The sequence below is a fragment of the Thalassophryne amazonica genome, chromosome 2, assembly GCF_902500255.1.
Source record: "Thalassophryne amazonica chromosome 2, fThaAma1.1, whole genome shotgun sequence".
NCBI lineage: Eukaryota > Metazoa > Chordata > Actinopteri > Batrachoidiformes > Batrachoididae > Thalassophryne > Thalassophryne amazonica.
Window position 1 is genome coordinate 17849163 of NC_047104.1, and position 19532 is coordinate 17868694.

General features: G+C 44.3%; 1 protein-coding gene across 1 annotated transcript in view; it reads left to right on the top strand.

Moving 5' to 3' along the window:
* The window catches only part of dok4 (docking protein 4), a 183725-nt gene that overhangs the window by 142022 nt on the left and 22171 nt on the right, over positions 1 to 19532 (top strand). The window contains exon 4 of the mRNA XM_034183934.1: positions 16494 to 16613. Within this exon, the coding sequence (XP_034039825.1) occupies positions 16494 to 16613 (120 nt within the window). The remainder of the gene's footprint in view (positions 1 to 16493; positions 16614 to 19532) is intronic.

A 19532-nucleotide genomic window follows, 5' to 3' on the forward strand; every position in this document is an offset into this window, starting at 1 on the left:
TCCTCCACAACACACAGACCTTCTCCACAGGACACAAACCTCCTCCACAAGACACAGACCTTCTCCACAGGACACAAACCTCCTCCACAGGGCACAGACCTCCACAGCAGGAGTCACACCTCCTCCACAGCGCAGAACCCCACCACCGGACACAGTCCTCCTCCACAGGACACAGACCTTATCCACAGGACACAAACCTCCTTCACAGGGCACAGACCTCCACAGCAGGAGTCACACCTTCTCCACAGGACACAAACCTCCTCCACAAGGCACAGACCTTCTCCACAGGACACAAACCTCCTCCACAAGGCACAGACCTTCTCCACAGGACACAAACCTCCTCCACAGGGCACAAACCTCCACAGCAGGAGTCACACCTTCTCCACAGGGCACAAACCTCCACAGCAGGAGTCACACCTTCTCCACAGGGCACAAACCTCCACAGCAGGAGTCACACCTTCTCCACAGGGCACAAACCTCCACAGCAGGAGTCACACCTTCTCCACAGGGCACAAACCTCCACAGCAGGAGTCACACCTTCTCCACAGGGCACAAACCTCCACAGCAGGAGTCACACCTTCTCCACAGGACACAAAACCTCCTCCACAGGGCACAAACCTCCACAGCAGGAGTCACACCTCCTCCACAGCGCAGAACCCCACCACCGGACACAAACCTCCTTCACAGGGCACAGACCTCCACAGCAGGAGTCACACCTTCTCCACAGGACACAAACCTCCTCCACAGGGCACAGACCTTCTCCACAGGACACAAACCTCCTCCACAGGGCACAGACCTCCACAGCAGGAGTCACACCTTCTCCACAGGACACAAACCTCCTCCACAAGGCACAGACCTTCTCCACAGGACACAAACCTCCTCCACAAGGCACAGACCTTCTCCACAGAACACAAACCTCCTCCACAAGGCACAGACCTTCTCCACAGAACACAAACCTCCTCCACAGGGCACAGGTTGGGGTGACAAGATGGCGCCTGTGCTAGGCAATGCCACTGCTCTCGTCCTCCTTCATAGATTGTTATTGTTTATTTTTATGTTGAATGTAGTCATAACAGTTCAAGTATCTTATGGCCACGTCTCTGCTCTCCGGAGTTACGATCGTGGCTCTCTTTTGGCCATAAAAGAGTCGATGGAGTCCTTTTTTAGTGACTGGGGAAAGTACAGTCAAACTTTTCCTCCACCGTTTATCTTTCCACCGGACTCACCCGAGTGCTTGCTGCTGTTTCGAGCTCCGGGCAGGAGGAAGAGGCAGATGAAACGACGCGTCCGATCTGGCGTCCAAGTGAGGCGCAGACGGGTTTTGCGCCTGCGGACCGCCATGCTGGATCACCGGTGTTTATGGCCGATTCCTCTCCTCGAGTCACGCTGTGGTGTCGGTGCATCCTCGTTGCCCTCTGCCGCGGTCTTCGTGGCCGGTGTTCCGGAGCCAGTGGGATGCTGGAGTTGGGACTGCTGGAGAGTTTCACCTTTGTGTCTTCTAGTGTCTGCACCTGTCGGCCGTCGTGTGGCTTCCAGATGTGAATGGAGACCGCATAGCCACGTCTCGTGTCTTCATCCAATCCCGCTGTGCCCGGCCGATGTGAAGACTGTGACGTCACCCTCGTCTCGGATGGGTCTGTTGAATGTGCGCTCAATTGCAAACAAATCTTTTTCCCTGAATGAACTTTTTATCAGGCATAACTTGGATTTTTTTGTTCCTCACAGAGACATCTCAGAGAGAAGGGGAGTTTATTCATTTAAATGAACTCCTGATGAATGCTCTGTTTTTGGGATACCCTGCCCCTCTCGTCGAGGAGGTGGTCTCGCGGTGGTCTTCAGGAGCATCTTCACTTGCAAAGTGATGAACACTCAAACCTTCCCCTCCTTTGAGTCACAGGTGTTTAAAGTTGGTTCTGCTGACTCTCTTTATTGTGTGCTGATTTATCACCCTCCTGGACACGCTGCTGTATTTTTAAAGGATTTTAGTGACTTTTTATCATCAGTAATAAAGTTGGAAAACATTTTAATTATTGGTGATTTTAATATTCATGTTGATGACAGCACTTCTTCTACTGCAACGGAACTTTTAACATTGACTGAGACTTTTAATTTTGAGCAGCATGTTTCTGTTCCCACACATCAGAAAGGTCACACTCTTGACTTGGTTTTCTCTCTTGGCCTTAATGTTGCCAACCTCTGTATAGAGGATGTTCACATGAGCGACCATTGGTGTGTTTTATTTGATTTTTCTTTCACTCCTGAGCCTGCGCGATCTGAGATTAGGTCTCAGAGGCGCATCATCACTGAGAACACTGTAGCTGGTTTCTCAGCCAGGTTTGACTCTAAGCTGTTCATGGAGTGTCATAATGTGGACAGCTTTCTTCACACTTTCAGCGGTCATTGTGAATCCATTTTGGATGAGGTCGCACCTTTTAAATCCAACTTGGTGACTAAGAAGACCATAAATCCTTGGCTTAATGACTGCATCCGAGATTTGAAGCGACTATGTTGGAAAACTGAGTGTTTGTGGAAGTCTTCTAAACTTGAGGTCCATAGGTTGCACCTCAGGGAACTTATGTCCTCTTTAAATGAAATGATAAAAAAAAATGCCAGATCTGAATATTTTCATCAGCTTATCATCTTAAATAAGAAAAAAACCCAGGTGCTGTTTGACACTATCAACTCTATTGTGTGTCCTGTTGCTCCATTAACACCTGTATCCTGAAAAGCTGACAGCAATGGTTTCCTTAAGTTTTTTGTCTGCAAAATTCAGGACATCAAAGCTAATCTCCCTTTGCACACATACGGTGTTCCTGATGTTGTTGAGCCTGCTCCTCGTACATGGTCCTCTTTTAATCCTGTAACACAGGCTGATATCTCAGCTTTGATAACCAGGATGAAGTCCTCTCTATGTCCTTTTGATGTTCTACCGTGTAGACTCCTTGTTAATGTGTTTGTCATTGGCCCCTCGGTTACCAAGTTGATAAATGTCTCCGTCTTCTGGTGTTTTTCCCAGCTCTTTTAAACATGCATTTGTGGAACCACTTCTCAAAAAGTCTAATCTGGACCCTTCTGATCTGAAAAACTTCTGACCTATCTCCAAACTTCCATTCCTGTCCAAAGTCTTGGAGAAGGTGGTTTATGATCAGCTAATTTCCTTCTTAGTGACTTCCAACATGTTTGACACCTATCAGTCTGGTTTCTGCAGGCATCACTCTACGGAAACTGCCCTACTCAAAGTATCTAGTGATATTTTGATGTGTGTGGATTGTGGAAAATGCACCGTTCTAGTCCTATTAGACCTCTCCTCCGCATTTGACACTGTCGATCATAAAATCCTGCAAACAAGACTATGCAATTCGGTTGGTTTGTCAGGGACTGTTCTAGCGTGGTTCATCTCTTAATTGTCAGGTCGTAGCTTTAGTGTCACTGCAAATCAGATCATTTCTGACTCTGCCAGTTTGACGTGTGGTGTACCCCAGAGTTCTGTTTTGGGGCCAATTTTGTTTTTGCTGTATGTTTTCCCCTTGGGAAAGATTATCCAGGAGTTCGTTGATGTTTCTTATCATTTATTTGCTGATGACATCCAAATTTACTGCTCATTTAAAGCCCCTGAGATCCAGAAAGTGGACTCTACTGAACTGCCTTAAGAAAATTAAACAATGGCTCGGTGCAAATTCGCTGCAGTTAAATTCGGATAAAACCGAGGTGCTGGTGGTTGCCCCCGATGATGTCAGTCCGGGGATTAAACAGTATTTAGGTCTTTTGAGCTCATCTGCAAAATCTAGCCTGAGAAACCTAGGTGTTATCTTTGATAAAGAAATGTAATTTGAGCATCATTCCAAGCAGCTAACCAAAAACTGTTTTGACCAGCTGAGGAAGATTTCCAAATGCAGATCAGTTGTTTCAAAAGATGATCTTGAGTTTATTATTCATGCTTTTGTATCTTCTCGTTTGGACTACTGCAACAGTTTGTTTTCCTGTCTGAACAAAAAGGAGCTGTCCCGCCTGCAGCAGGTCCAAAATTCTGCAGCAAGGCTGCTGTCTCGCTCAAGCAGAAGGACTCATATCTCTCCTATTTTAAAGTCTCTTCATTGGCTCCCAGTGTCGTTGCGTTTTCATTTTAAGATCCTAGTGTTGACTTTTAGAGCTTTGCATGGCCAGGCTCCCTCCTACATTAGAGACCTGTTATGTCCCGACTCTCCCGCTCGGAGCCTGAGGTCAGTGGATCAGAACCTTCTGAGGGTCCCTCGTACCCACTTTAAGACCCGAGGAGATCGCTCTTTCCAGGCCGTTGCACCGAGGCTCTGGAATGATCTCCCTTTGTCTCTTTGTTCGCTGGACTCTGTCGATGTTTTTAAGAGCAAACTTATAATCCTTCTCTTTCTCCAGGCATTCAATCCTTAGTAGTGAGAGGTCTGTTTTATGACCACTGTGTGTGTCTTAGAGTTATTTTATTGTGATGTACATTGTCTTTTATTCTCAGAATTTTTATCTATGTGTCTTTTGTGAAGCACCTTGTGACTTTCCTTGTCTGTGAAAGGTGCTATATAAATAAACATTACTTACTTAATTACTTACAAACCTCTGCCACAAGACACAGACCTTCTCCACAGGACACAAACCTCCTCCACAGGGCACAAACCTCCACAGCAGGAGTCACACCTTCTCCACAGAACACAAACCTCCTCCACAGGACACAAACCTCCACAGCAGGAGTCACACCTTTTCCACAGGACACAAACCTCCTCTGCAAGACACAGACCTTCTCCACAGGACACAAACCTCCTCTGCAAGACACAGACCTTCTCCACAGGACACAGACCTTCTCCACAGGACACAAACCTCCTCCACAGGGCACAAACCTCCACAGCAGGAGTCACACCTTCTCCACAGGACACAGACCTCCACAGCAGGAGTCACACCTTCTCCACAGGAGACAAACCTCCTCCACAAGACACAGACCTCCTCCACAGGGCACAGACCTCCACAGCAGGAGTCACATCTTATCCACAGGACACAAACCTCCTCCACAGGGCACAGACCTCCACAGCAGGAGGCACACCTTCTCCACAAGACACAAATCTCCTCCACAAGAAACAGACTTCCTCCACAGGGCCAAGACCTCCACAGCAGGAGTCACACCTTCTCCACAGGACACAAACCTCCTCCACAGGACACAGACCTTCTCCACAGGGCACAGACCTTCTCCACAGGGCACAGACCTTCTCCACAGGGCACAGACCTTCTCCACAGGACACAAACCTCCTCCACAAGACACAGACCTTCTCCACAGGACACAAAACCTCCTCCACAAGACACAGACCTTCTCCACAGGACACAAAACCTCCTCCACAAGACACAGACCTTCTCCACAGGACACAAAACCTCCTCCACAAGACACAGACCTTCTCCACAGGACACAAAACCTCCTCCACAAGACACAGACCTTCTCCACAGGACACAAAACCTCCTCCACAAGACACAGACCTTCTCCACAGGACACAAAACCTCCTCCACAGGGCACAGACCTTCTCCACAGGACACAAAACCTCCTCCACAGGGCACAGACCTTCTCCACAGGACACAAAACCTCCTCCACAGGGCACAGACCTTCTCCACAGCAGGAGTCACACCTTCTCCACAAGACACAAACCTCCTCCACAAGACACAGACCTCCTCCACAGGACACAAACCTCCACAGCAGGAGTCACACCTTCTCCACAGGACACAGACCTCCTCCACAAGACCCAGACCTTCTCCACAGGACACAAACCTCCTCCACAAGACCCAGACCTTCTCCACAGGGCACAGACCTCCACAGCAGGAGTAACACCTTCTCCACAGGACACAAACCTCCTCCACAAGACACAAACCTTCTCCACAGGACACAGACCCATTTCACCGAAGTCAGAGGTTTGACTCCTGTCTCCTTCCTGTGGAGGTTTTAGATGAAGTGGATGTAAAGTATCTTTTCTTAAAGTTGTGAGCCACATTTTGTATATTGAGATAATTTTGTATCCCCCTTCTCCTTGCCCAGACAGTGGCGGCTCTACTGTCTACTGTCTGCTCCAAAGTCATCAAGACTGTCACGACTCTCCCCAACATCTGCAGGCAGCAGACACACAGACCAGCAGGTCACATTATTCACAAACCCCCTCAGACTCTTTTCCCAGCATTCCAGTGGCTGCCTTCACAATACAGGCTCCACTGTCTAAGCTGCAGGGCACAGAGGAGGACAAACTTTGCCCCCCAGGATACCCAGATGCGAAAACCACTACTCCCCAATGTCAACAAAGTGCACACAAATCCCCTCAACACATACTGTACATAAACTCATATGTACACACACAGACATATACACTTATACATGTACACACACATACTCGTATGCACACACATATACACACACACACTCACTCATATACTGAAACTGTTGAGAGCCAACAGAGACACTAAAGCATGCAGAAAAAGCAAAGGTGGGGTACTCATTATGCATGTTAACCACTGGTGTATCCCAGGAATATCACTGTAAAGACGGTCTTGTGCTGTCAAGACCTCGAGCTGCTAGCTGTTAGCATGTGGCTATACTATCTACAGAGGGAGCTTAGTCACATGATCACCATCTGTGTTTACATCCCCCCGAGAGTGGACGCAGCCACTGCATGTCAGAAAATTCACACAGTCACAGCAAGGCTGCAAGCAAAGCACCCTGAAACACTGATGATTATTTCTGGGGATTTTAATGCAACTTTCCTAGTACCTGCACTGGCCACACAGCCCCACAGCATGATGGAACCACCTCCAAGTTTTACTGCAGGTAACAAGTGTTTTTCTAGGAATGCTGTGTTCTTTTTCTACCATGGATGCCACTCCTTGTCATGTCCAAATAACTCCGTTTCATCAGTCCACAGCACCTTATTCCAAAATGAAGCTGGCTTGTCCAAATGTGATTTAGCATACCTCAAGGGACTCTGTTTGTGGCATGTACGAGGTCTATTAGAAAAGTATCCAACCTTATTATTTTTTTCAAAAACCATATGGATTTGAATCACGTGTGATTGCGTCAGACAAGCTTGAACCCTCGTGCGCATGCGTGAGTTTTTCCACGCCTGTCGGTTGCATCATTCGCCTGTGAGCAGGCTTTGAGTGAGGAGTGGTCCAGCCCCCTCGTCGGATTTTCATTGTCAGGAAATGGCGGAATGATTTGGGCTTTTTTTCCATCAGAATTTTTTCAGAAACTGTTAGAGACTGGCAGCTGGAAACCATTAGAAAAATTTATCTGGCTTTCGGTGAAAATGTTACGGGCTTGGTAGAAAATAAGGAGTGTTACTGTCGCTTTAAGGATGGCCCCCAGCAGCTGTGGGGCGTGCCGCGCTCCGAAGCCACCATCGACAGGCTGAACGACCATTTCATTTCTAAACGGATGGCTGTCTGGATCCGTGACCATCGTGTGCCATTTCTGTGGTTATCACAAGAGCTGGACATCAACCATTTTCCAGCAGATTTCACTTTTAACAAGAGATTTTGTCATGGAAAGCCGAACGGAGGCTTCGTGCGTCACGATAGATTCGCGACTGGAGCGAGACAAAACCACCTCCGTTTTGGTGTCACAGGACGGCTTTGAGATGGCGTTCAGACAGCTGTCGGTGGTTTTTCCATCGAGTGATTATCAGAGAAATTGTGGATGTGCCTGGACATGCCAGAACATGTCCCGTGAGGCTTCATCAAGGCATTGCTGTGTGCCATGCGGCACCGACGCAACGCGCGAAGCCTCCGCTCCTCTTTCCATGACAAAAACTCCTGTAACAGTGGAATGTGCCATTCATTTCCAAACTGGACACTGTGTTTTATCCGGGACGTCGTCTGACTAGCACAGGAATTGTGAAAAGACGTGGACATCAGCAGTTTTTCGGCACATTGAGACAGACGTGCGGAGGAATTCCGCGCATTGCAGCGGTGCCGCATGGCGTACAGCAACGCCGTGATGAAACCTCACGGGACATGTTCTGGCATGTCCAGGCACATCCACAATTTCTCGGATAATCACTCGATGGAAAATTCACCGACAGCTGTCTGAATGCCATCTCAAAGCCGTCCTGTGAGACCAAAACGGAGGTAGCTTTGTCTCGCTCCATTAGCGAATCCATCGTGACGAGCGAAGCCTCCGCTCGGCTTTCCATGACAAAATCTCTTGTTAAAAGTGAAATCTGTCGGAAAATGGTTGATGTCCAGCTCTTGTGATAACCAGAGAAATGGCACACGATGGTCACGGATCCAGACAGCCATCCGTTTAGAAATGAAATGGTCGTTCAGCCTGTCGATGGTGGCTTCGGAGCGCGGCGCACCCCACAGCCGCTGGGGGCTGTCCTTAAAGTGACAGTAACACTCCTTATTCTCTACCAATCAATCAATCAATCAATCAATTTTTTTATATAGCGCCAAATCACAACAAACAGTTGCCCCAAGGCGCTTTATATTGTAAGGCAAGGCCATACAATAATTATGTAAAACCCCAACGGTCAAAACGACCCCCTGTGAGCAAGCACTTGGCTACAGTGGGAAGGAAAAACTCCCTTTTAACAGGAAGAAACCTCCAGCAGAACCAGGCTCAGGGAGGGGCAGTCTTCTGCTGGGACTGGTTGGGGCTGAGGGAGAGAACCAGGAAAAAGACATGCTGTGGAGGGGAGCAGAGATCGATCACTAATGATTAAATGCAGAGTGGTGCATACAGAGCAAAAAGAGAAAGAAACAGTGCATCATGGGAACCCCCCAGCAGTTTACGTCTATAGCAGCATAACTAAGGGATGGTTCAGGGTCACCTGATCCAGCCCTAACTATAAGCTTTAGCAAAAAGGAAAGTTTTAAGCCTAATCTTAAAAGTAGAGAGGGTGTCTGTCTCCCTGATCTGAATTGGGAGCTGGTTCCACAGGAGAGGAGCCTGAAAGCTGAAGGCTCTGCCTCCCATTCTACTCTTACAAACCCTAGGAACTACAAGTAAGCCTGCAGTCTGAGAGCGAAGCGCTCTATTGGGGTGATATGGTACTACGAGGTCCCTAAGATAAGATGGGACCTGATTATTCAAAACCTTATAAGTAAGAAGAAGAATTTTAAATTCTATTCTAGAATTAACAGGAAGCCAATGAAGAGAGGCCAATATGGGTGAGATATGCTCTCTCCTTCTAGTCCCCGTCAGTACTCTAGCTGCAGCATTTTGAATTAACTGAAGGCTTTTTAGGGAACTTTTAGGACAACCTGATAATAATGAATTACAATAGTCCAGCCTAGAGGAAATAAATGCATGAATTAGTTTTTCAGCATCACTCTGAGACAAGACCTTTCTGATTTTAGAGATATTGCGTAAATGCAAAAAAGCAGTCCTACATATTTGTTTAATATGCGCTTTGAATGACATATCCTGATCAAAAATGACTCCAAGATTTCTCACAGTATTACTAGAGGTCAGGGTAATGCCATCCAGAGTAAGGATCTGGTTAGACACCATGTTTCTAAGATTTGTGGGGCCAAGTACAATAACTTCAGTTTTATCTGAGTTTAAAAGCAGGAAATTAGAGGTCATCCATGTCTTTATGTCTGTAAGACAATCCTGCAGTTTAGCTAATTGGTGTGTGTCCTCTGGCTTCATGGATAGATAAAGCTGGGTATCATCTGCGTAACAATGAAAATTTAAGCAATACCGTCTAATAATACTGCCTAAGGGAAGCATGTATAAAGTGAATAAAATTGGTCCTAGCACAGAACCTTGTGGAACTCCATAATTAACTTTAGTCTGTGAAGAAGATTCCCCATTTACATGAACAAATTGTAATCTATTAGACAAATATGATTCAAACCACCGCAGCGCAGTGCCTTTAATACCTATGGAATGCTCTAATCTCTGTAATAAAATTTTATGGTCAACAGTATCAAAAGCAGCACTGAGGTCCAACAGAACAAGGACAGAGACGAGTCCACTGTCCGAGGCCATAAGAAGATCATTTGTAACCTTCACTAATGCTGTTTCTGTACTATGATGAATTCTAAAACCTGACTGAAACTCTTCAAATAGACCATTCCTCTGCAGATGATCAGTTAGCTGTTTTACAACTACCCTTTCAAGAATTTTTGAGAGAAAAGGAAGGTTGGAGATTGGCCTATAATTAGCTAAGATAGCTGGGTCAAGTGATGACTTTTTAAGTAATGGTTTAATTACTGCCACCTTAAAAGCCTGTGGTACATAGCCAACTAACAAAGATAGATTGATCATATTTAAGATCGAAGCATTAAATAATGGTAGGGCTTCCTTGATCAGCCTGGTAGGAATGGGGTCTAATAAACATGTTGATGGTTTGGATGAAGTAACTAATGAAAATAACTCAGACAGAACAATCGGGGAGAAAGAGTCTAACCAAATACCGGCATCACTGAAAGCAGCCAAAGATAACGATACGTCTTTGGGATGGTTATGAGTAATTTTTTCTCTAATAGTTAAAATTTTGTTAGCAAAGAAAGTCATGAACAGACTCTTTTTCCAGGCTAAGTGAAGATCTTCTAAATTAGTGAGACGCCATTTCCTCTCCAACTTACGGGTTATCTGCTTTAAGCTGCGAGTTTGTGAGTTATACCACGGAGTCAGGCACTTCTGATTTAAAGCTCTCTTTTTCAGAGGAGCTACAGCATCCAAAGTTGTCTTCAATGAGGATGTAAAACTATTGACGAGATACTCTATCTCCCTTACAGAGTTTAGGTAGCTACTCTGCACTGTGTTGGTATATGGCATTAGAGAACATAAAGAAGGAATCATATCCTTAAACCTAGTTACAGCGCTTTCTGAAAGACTTCTAGTGTGATGAAACTTATTCCCCACTGCTGGGTAGTCCATCAGAGTAAATGTAAATGTTATTAAGAAATGATCAGACAGAAGGGAGTTTTCAGGGAATACTGTTAAGTCTTCTATTTCCATACCATAAGTCAGAACAAGATCTAAGATATGATTAAAGTGGTGGGTGGACTCATTTACTTTTTGAGCAAAGCCAATAGAGTCTAATAATAGATTAAATGCAGTGTTGAGGCTGTCATTCTCAGCATCTGTGTGGATGTTAAAATCGCCCACTATAATTATCTTATCTGAGCTAAGCACTAAGTCAGACAAAAGGTCTGAAAATTCACAGAGAAACTCACAGTAACGACCAGGTGGACGATAGATAATAACAAATAAAACTGGTTTTTGGGACTTCCAATTTGGATGGACAAGACTAAGAGACAAGCTTTCAAATGAATTAAAGCTCTGTCTGGGTTTTTGATTAATTAATAAGCTGGAATGGAAGATTGCTGCTAATCCTCCTCCTCGGCCCGTGCTACGAGCATTCTGACAGTTAGTGTGACTCGGGGGTGTTGACTCATTTAAACTAACATATTCATCCTGCTGTAACCAGGTTTCTGTTAGGCAGAATAAATCAATATGTTGATCAATTATTATATCATTTACCAACAGGGACTTAGAAGAGAGAGACCTAATGTTTAATAGACCACATTTAACTGTTTTAGTCTGTGGTGCAGTTGAAGGTGCTATATTATTTTTTCTTTTTGAATTTTTATGCTTAAATAGATTTTTGCTGGTTGTTGGTGGTCTGGGAGCAGGCACCGTCTCTACGGGGATGGGGTAATGAGGGGATGGCAGGGGGAGAGAAGCTGCAGAGAGGTGTGTAAGACTACAACTCTGCTTCCTGGTCCCAACCCTGGATAGTCACGGTTTGGAGGATTTAAGAAAATTGGCCAGATTTCTAGAAATGAGAGCTGCTCCATCCAAAGTGGGATGGATGCCGTCTCTCCTAACAAGACCAGGTTTTCCCCAGAAGCTTTGCCAATTATCTATGAAGCCCACCTCATTTTTTGGACACCACTCAGACAGCCAGCAATTCAAGGAGAACAGGCGGCTAAACATGTCACTCCCGGTCCGATTGGGGAGGGGCCCAGAGAAAACTACAGAGTCCGACATTGTTTTTGCAAAGTTACACACCGATTTAATGTTAATTTTAGTGACCTCTGATTGGCGTAACCAGGTGTCATTACTGCCGACGTGAATTACAATCTTACCAAATTTACCTTACCAAGCCCGTAACATTTTCACCGAAAGCCAGATAAATTTTTCTAATGGTTTCCAGCTGCCAGTCTCTAACAGTTTCTGAAAAAATTCTGATGGGAAAAAAAGCCCAAATCATTCCGCCATTTCCTGGCAATGAAACAACGATGAGGGGGCTGGACCACTCCTCACTCAAAGCCTGCTCACAGGCGAATGACGCAACTGACAGGCGTGGAAAAACTCACGCATGCGCACGAGGGTTCAAGCTTGTCTGACGCAATCACACGTGATTCAAATCCATATGGTTTTTGAAAAAAAATAATAAGGTCAGATACTTTTCTAATAGACCTCATATGCAGAAAAGGCTTCCTCTGCATTTCAGCATCTCCTTGTGCAAATTGCACTGTATAGTTGAACGATGCACAGACACTATCTGCAGAAAGCTCATGTTGTAGGTCTGTGGAGCAGGTCTGTGGGTTGACTATGACTGTTCTCACCATCCTTCGCTTCAGCTTATCTGAGATTTTTTGGCCTGCCACTTTGGACCTTAACTAGTACTGTGCCTGTGGTCTTCCATTTCCTCACTATGTTCCTCACAGTGGAAACTGACAGCTGAAATCTCTGAGATAGCTTTTTGCATCCTTCCCCTAAACCATGTTGTTGAACAGTCTTTGTTTTCAGGTCATTTGAGAGTTGTTTAGAGGCTCCCATGTTGCCACTCATTAGAAGAGATGCAAAGAGGGGAAACATTTGCAAATAGCCATCTTAAATACCCTTTCCCATGATTGGATTCACCTGTGAAAGGAGGTCAAGGGTCAGTGAGCTTACCAAACCAATTTTGTGTTCCAGTAATTAGTGGTAAATGTTTTCAAATCAATAAAATGACAAGGCTGCCCAAATTTATGCACCTGCCTAATTTTATTTAAATAATTATTGCACACTTTCTGTAAATACTAGAAACTTCATTTCTCTTCTGAAATATCAGTGTGTTCCTCTGCTATATGATATATTTAACTGAAATTTCTGATCCAGACAACAAATGATTTATAAAGGAAAATCGTGAAAATTATCAGGGGTGCCCAAACTTTTGCATACAACTGTATATACATGTATATTTATATATGCATCTCTGCTCTTGTAACTGATTTTAAAATTTGTTTTGTTTCATGATCTGTGAAGGCAGAAGGACAGGAAAAGGAAAAAGCATAATGTGTTCTACTGCACTGTTGCTCGTCTGCACTGCGCTGATATTGTTTTTACTGCTCTGTGACACTTGAATTTCCTCTCAGGGAAAAATAAAGTTTTCTTGAAGCTTGAACCTTTGATCTGAATCATAAGACCTCGTGCAGGAGCCGTCTGACCATGCAGATCTCCAGTGATGCCGTTACTCTAATCTAACCACTTTTTTTAGTAACGAGTAATCTAACGCGTTAATCTTTCCAAATCAGTAATCAGATTAAAGTTACTTGTCCAAGTCACTGTGCGTGACTATTATTTTTGCACGTGGGTCGATAGCAGCATTAAACTTGGTCCGTGGGCAGGGGGTCAGAGTTCGACTGAACTGCCCACTTTAAGCGAGCTGTGAGCTTTTCATCCCCCGTTTTCTGCAGCAGCTACGACTCATCCTCACCTCTTAAAGCACGGTGACAACAGCACACCTGCACTGAGCTTTACAAAGACATTTTTATGCTTTTTCTCCTTTATTTAGAATTCTGAGCTGAGCCGCTCCATGTCTGCTAGCTAAAAACAGCTGATCCTCCGCGACACGTCAACAACTAACACTATTTTCCACTCAAATGCACCTAAACTCTCTTTCTGAGGACCACATGATGTGAAAACGCAATAAAACTTTCTTACCTGTAAATCTGGTCATGTTTTCTGCATAAATAAATGTTATCCATTTTTTGTGCTCAAACGCCAAAGCAGGGGTGAATCCAGATGGAATGGGGGCATGGGGCAAGGATGTGCCCCCCCCCACAACACCCCTAGATTAAAGGTCCAGTTTTGAAGCCTTTTTTTTTTACTACAACTACACTCAACAAAAATATAAACGCAACACTTTTGGTTTTGCTCCCATTTTGTATGAGATGAACTCAAAGATCTAAAACTTTTTCCACATACACAATATCACCATTTCCCTCAAATACTGTTCACAAACCAGTCTAAATCTGTGATAGTGAGCACTTCTCCTTTGCTGACATAATCCATCCCACCTCACAGGTGTGCCATACCAAGATGCTGATTAGACACCATGATTAGTGCACAGGTGTGCCTTAGACTGTCCACAATAAAAGGCCACTCTGAAAGGTGCAGTTTTGTTTTATTGGGGGGGATACCAGTCAGTATCTGGTGTGACCACCATTTGCCTCATGCAGTGCAACACATCTCCTTCGCATAGAGTTGATCAGGTTGTCAATTGTGGCCTGTGGAATGTTGGTCCACTCCTCTTCAATGGCTGTGCGAAGTTGCTGGATATTGGCAGGAACTGGTACACGCTGTCGTATACGCCGGTCCAGAGCATCCCAAACATGCTCAATGGGTGACATGTCCGGTGAGTATGCCGGCCATGCAAGAACTGGGACATTTTCAGCTTCCAAGAATTGTGTACAGATCCTTGCAACATGGGGCCGTGCATTATCCTGCTGCAACATGAGGTGATGTTCTTGGATGTATGGCACAACAATGGGCCTCAGGATCTCGTCACAGTATCTCTGTGCATTCAAAATGCCATCAATAAAATGCACCTGTGTTCTTCGTCCATAACAGACGCCTGCCCATACCATAACCCCACCGCCACCATGGGCCACTCGATCCACAACATTGACATCAGAAAACCGCTCACCCACATGACGCCACACACGCTGTCTGCCATCTGCCCTGGACAGTGTGAACTGGGATTCATCCGTGAAGAGAACACCTCTCCAACGTGCCAAACGCCAGCGAATGTGAGCATTTGCCCACTCAAGTCAGTTACGACGACGAACTGGAGTCAGGTCGAGACCCCGATGAGGACGACGAGCATGCAGATGAGCTTCCCTGAGACGGTTTCTGTCAGTTTGTGCAGAAATTCTTTGGTTATGCAAACCGATTGTTTCAGCAGCTGTCCGAGTGGCTGGTCTCAGACGATCTTGGAGGTGAACATGCTGGATGTGGAGGTCCTGGGCTGGTGTGGTTACACGTGGTCTGTGGTTGTGAGGCTGGTTGGATATACTGCCAAATTCTCTGAAACGCCTTTGGAGACGGCTTATGGTAGAGAAATGAACATTCAGTGCACAGAGCAACAGCTCTGGTTGACATTCCTGTTGTCAGCATGCCAATTGCACGCTCCCTCAAATCTTGCGACATCTGTGGCATTGTGCTGTGTGATAAAACTGCACCTTTCAGAGTGGCCTTTTATTGTGGGCAGTCTAAGGCACACCTGTGCACTAATCATGGTGTCTAATCAGCATCTTGATATGGCACACCTGTGAGGTGGGATGAATTATCTCAGCAAAGGAGAAGTGCTCACTATCACAGATTTAGACTGGTTTGTGAACAATATTTGAGGGAAATGGTGATATTGTGTATGTGGAAAAAGTTTTAGATCTTTGAGTTCATCTCATACAAAATGGGAGCAAAACCAAAAGTGTTGCATTTATATTTTTGTTGAGTGTATTAATACTACTTATATTAATAATAATTTCGACAAGTAAAATGTTTAGAGAGAATTTAAATGTTGGAAAAATGTTAGAAAGAATTTAATAGTTACATTTATAAACAATGTAGGTTAGAAATTGCAAGTTTTACTGTTACAGTGCTGTCAACAGTTAAATATGAGGTCAAGAAAGGTCTTTATTTTACTGTTAATCAAACAAGTATTTTCATTGAAGTCAAGAAAGGGTGACTATAAACTGAGTTTTGGCAAAACAAGTATCACTGTCATGTTGAGGTGGCAGAGGGTTGTTGTCGGCAGCTGGGGAAAGTAACTAAAAAACTGACTAGTAATCTAACTTAGTTACTTTTACAATTGAGTAATCAGTAAAGTAACTAAGTTACATTTTCAAGGAGTAATCAGTAATCAGTAATTGGATTACTTTTTCAAAGTAACTGTGGCAGCACTGCAGATCTCTGAAAGTGATCAGCAAAGCCCTGAGTGGAAGTTTGGACTTTCCTGGGAGCTGCTGTGGAGGAATCAAGGTTGATGTGACCTTTTCGAGAACCCTAACAAACAACCACAACCTGATCCTCTTAAATCCTGGACTACAGACTGTGAAATTCTCTTTATCCAAAACATTGTTGCTCCTCCAGTGCCACAAATGTTTTACAGGTGTTTCGTCAACAATTACAGAACACACAACACACAATGGTAGAAATACAGCTACGTCTCATCTTGCTGATAAATGATTCTCTGTCTGTCTCTTTCTTCCTATAGAGCTGGAGGCAGAGGATTGGTTCAAGACGCTGTCAATTGAGTGTCTGGGAACACGACTCAATGACATCAGTATGGGTGAGCCTGATCTCCTGGCTGCTGGAGTGCAGTGTGAACATACAGGTGATTACATATACTCGGATCCAGAAAATAGCAGTACTCCACATTTTGAGTACCATGCCAGAAAATACACTCAACAAAAATATAAACGCAACACTTTTGGTTTTGCTCCCATTTTGTATGAGATGAGCTCAAAGATCTAAAACGTTTTCCACATACACAATATCACCATTTCCCTCAAATATTGTTCACAAACCAGTCTAAATCTGTGATAGTGAGCACTTCTCCTTTGCTGAGATAATCCATCCCACCTCACAGGTGTGCCATATCAAGATGCTGATTAGACACCATGATTAGTGCACAGGTGTGCCTTAGACTGCCCACAGTAAAAGGCCCCTCTGAAAGGTGCAGTTTTGTTTCATGAGGGGGGGGGATACCAGTCAGTATCTGGTGTGACCACCATTTGCCTCATGCAGTGCAACACTTCTCCTTTGCATCATCCGTGAAGAGAACACCTCTCCAACGTGCCAAACACCAGCGAATGTGAGCATTTGCCCACTCAAGTCGGTTACGACGATGAACTGGAGTCAGGTCGAGACCCCGATGAGGATGACGAGCATGCAGATAAGCTTCCCTGAGACGGTTTCTGACAGTTTGTGCAGAAATTCTTTGGTTATCCAAACCGATTGTTTCAGCAGCTGTCCGAGTGGCTGGTCTCAGATGATCTTGGAGGTGAACATGCTGGATGTGGAGGTCCTGGGCTGGTGTGGTTACACGTGGTCTGCGGTTGTGAGGCTGGTTGGATGTACTGCCAAATTCTCTGAAACGCCTTTGGAGACGGCTTATGGTAGAGAAATGAACATTCAATACACGAGCAACAGCTCTGGTTGACATTCCTGCTGTCAGCATGCCAATTGCACGCTCCCTCAAATCTTGCGACATCTGTGGCATTGTGCTGTGTGATAAAACTGCAGCTTTCAGAGTGGCCTTTTACTGTGGGCAGTCTAAGGCACACCTGTGCACTATTCATGGTGTCTAATCAGCATCTTGGTATGGCACACCTGTGAGGTGGGATGGATTATCTCAACAAAGGAGAAGTGCTCACTATCACAGATTTAGACTGGTTTGTGAACAATATTTAAGGGAAATGGTGATATTGTGTATGTGGAAAAGTTTTAGATCTTTGACTTCATCTCATACAAAATGGGAGCAAAACCAAAAGTGTTGCGTTTATATTTTTGTTGAGTATATGTATAACCCACATTTAGAGTCGGTACCATGCCAGAAAATATGTATAACCCACATTTAGAGTCATTACCAGGCCAGAAAATACATGTAACCCACATTTAGAGTCAGTACCAGGCCAGAAAATACGTAGTGTTCAGAATAATAGTAGTGCTATGTGACTAAAAAGATTAATCCAGGTTTTGAGTATATTTCTTATTGTTACATGGGAAACAAGGTACCAGTAGATTCAGTAGATTCTCACAAATCCAACAAGAACAAACATTCATGATATGCACACTCTTAAGGCTATGAAATCGGGCTATTAGTAAAAAAAAAAAGTAGAAAAGGGGGTGTTCACAATAATAGTAGTGTGGCATTCAGTCAGTGAGTTTGTCAATTTTGTGGAAAAAACAGGTGTGAATCAGGTGTCCCCTATGTAAGGATGAAGCCAGCACCCATTGAACATGCTTTTCTCTTTGAAAGCCTGAGGAAAATGAGATGTTCAAGACATTGTTCAGAAGAACAGCGTAGTTTGATTAAAAAGTTGATTGGAGAGGGGAAAACTTATACGCAGGTGCAAACAATTATAGGCTGTTCATCTACAATGTTCTCCAATGCTTTAAAATGGACAAAAAACAGAGAGGTGTGGAAGAAAACGGAAAACAACCATAAAAATGGATAGAATAGTAACCAGAATGGCAAAGGCTCACCCATTGATCAGCTCCAGGATGATCAAAGTCAGTCTGGAGTTACCTGTAAGTGCTGTGACAGTTAGAAGACGCCTGTGTGAAGCTAATTTATTTACAAGAATCCCCTGCAGAGTCCCTTTGTTAAATAAAAGACACGTGCAGAAGAGGTTACAATTTGCCAAAGAACACATCAGCTGGCCTAAAGAGAAATGGAGGAATATTTTGTGGACTGATGAGAGTAAAATTGTTCTTTTTGGGTCCAAGGGCCACAGACAGTTTGTGAGACGACCCCCAAACTCTGAATTCAAGCCACAGTTCACAGTGAAGACAGTGAAGCATGGTGGTGCAAGCATCATGATATGGGCATGTTTCTCCTGGATCAGTTTGGATATGTCAAAATACTTGAAGAGGTCATGTTGCCTTATGCTGAAGAGGACATGCCCTTGAAATGGGTGTTTCAACAAGACAATGACCCCAAGCACACTAGTAAACAAGCAAAATCTTGGTTCCAAACCAACAAAATTAATGCCTCGCAGATGTGAAGAAATCATGAAAAACTGTGGTTATACAACTAAATACTAGTTTAGTGATTCACAGGATTGCTAAAAAAGCAGTTTGAACATAATAGTTTTGAGTTTGTAGCGTCAACAGCAGATGCTACTGTTATTGTGAACAACCCCTTTTCTATTTTTTACTAATAGCCAAATTTCATAGCCTTAAGAGTGTGCATATCATGAATGCTTGGTCTTGTTGGATTTGTGAGAATCTACTGAATCTACTGGTACCTTGTTTCCCATGTAACAATAAGAAATATACTCAAAACCTGGATTAATCTTTTTAGTCACATAGCACTACTATTATTCTGAACACTACTGTATAACCTACATTTAGAGTCAGTACCAGGCCAGAGAATATGTATAACTCACATTTAGAGGCAGTACCAGGCCAGAAAATATGTATAACCCACATTTAGAGGCAGTACCAGGCCAGAAAATATGTATAACCCACATTTAGAGTCAATACCAGGCCAGAAAATATGTATAACCCACATTTAGAGTCAATACCA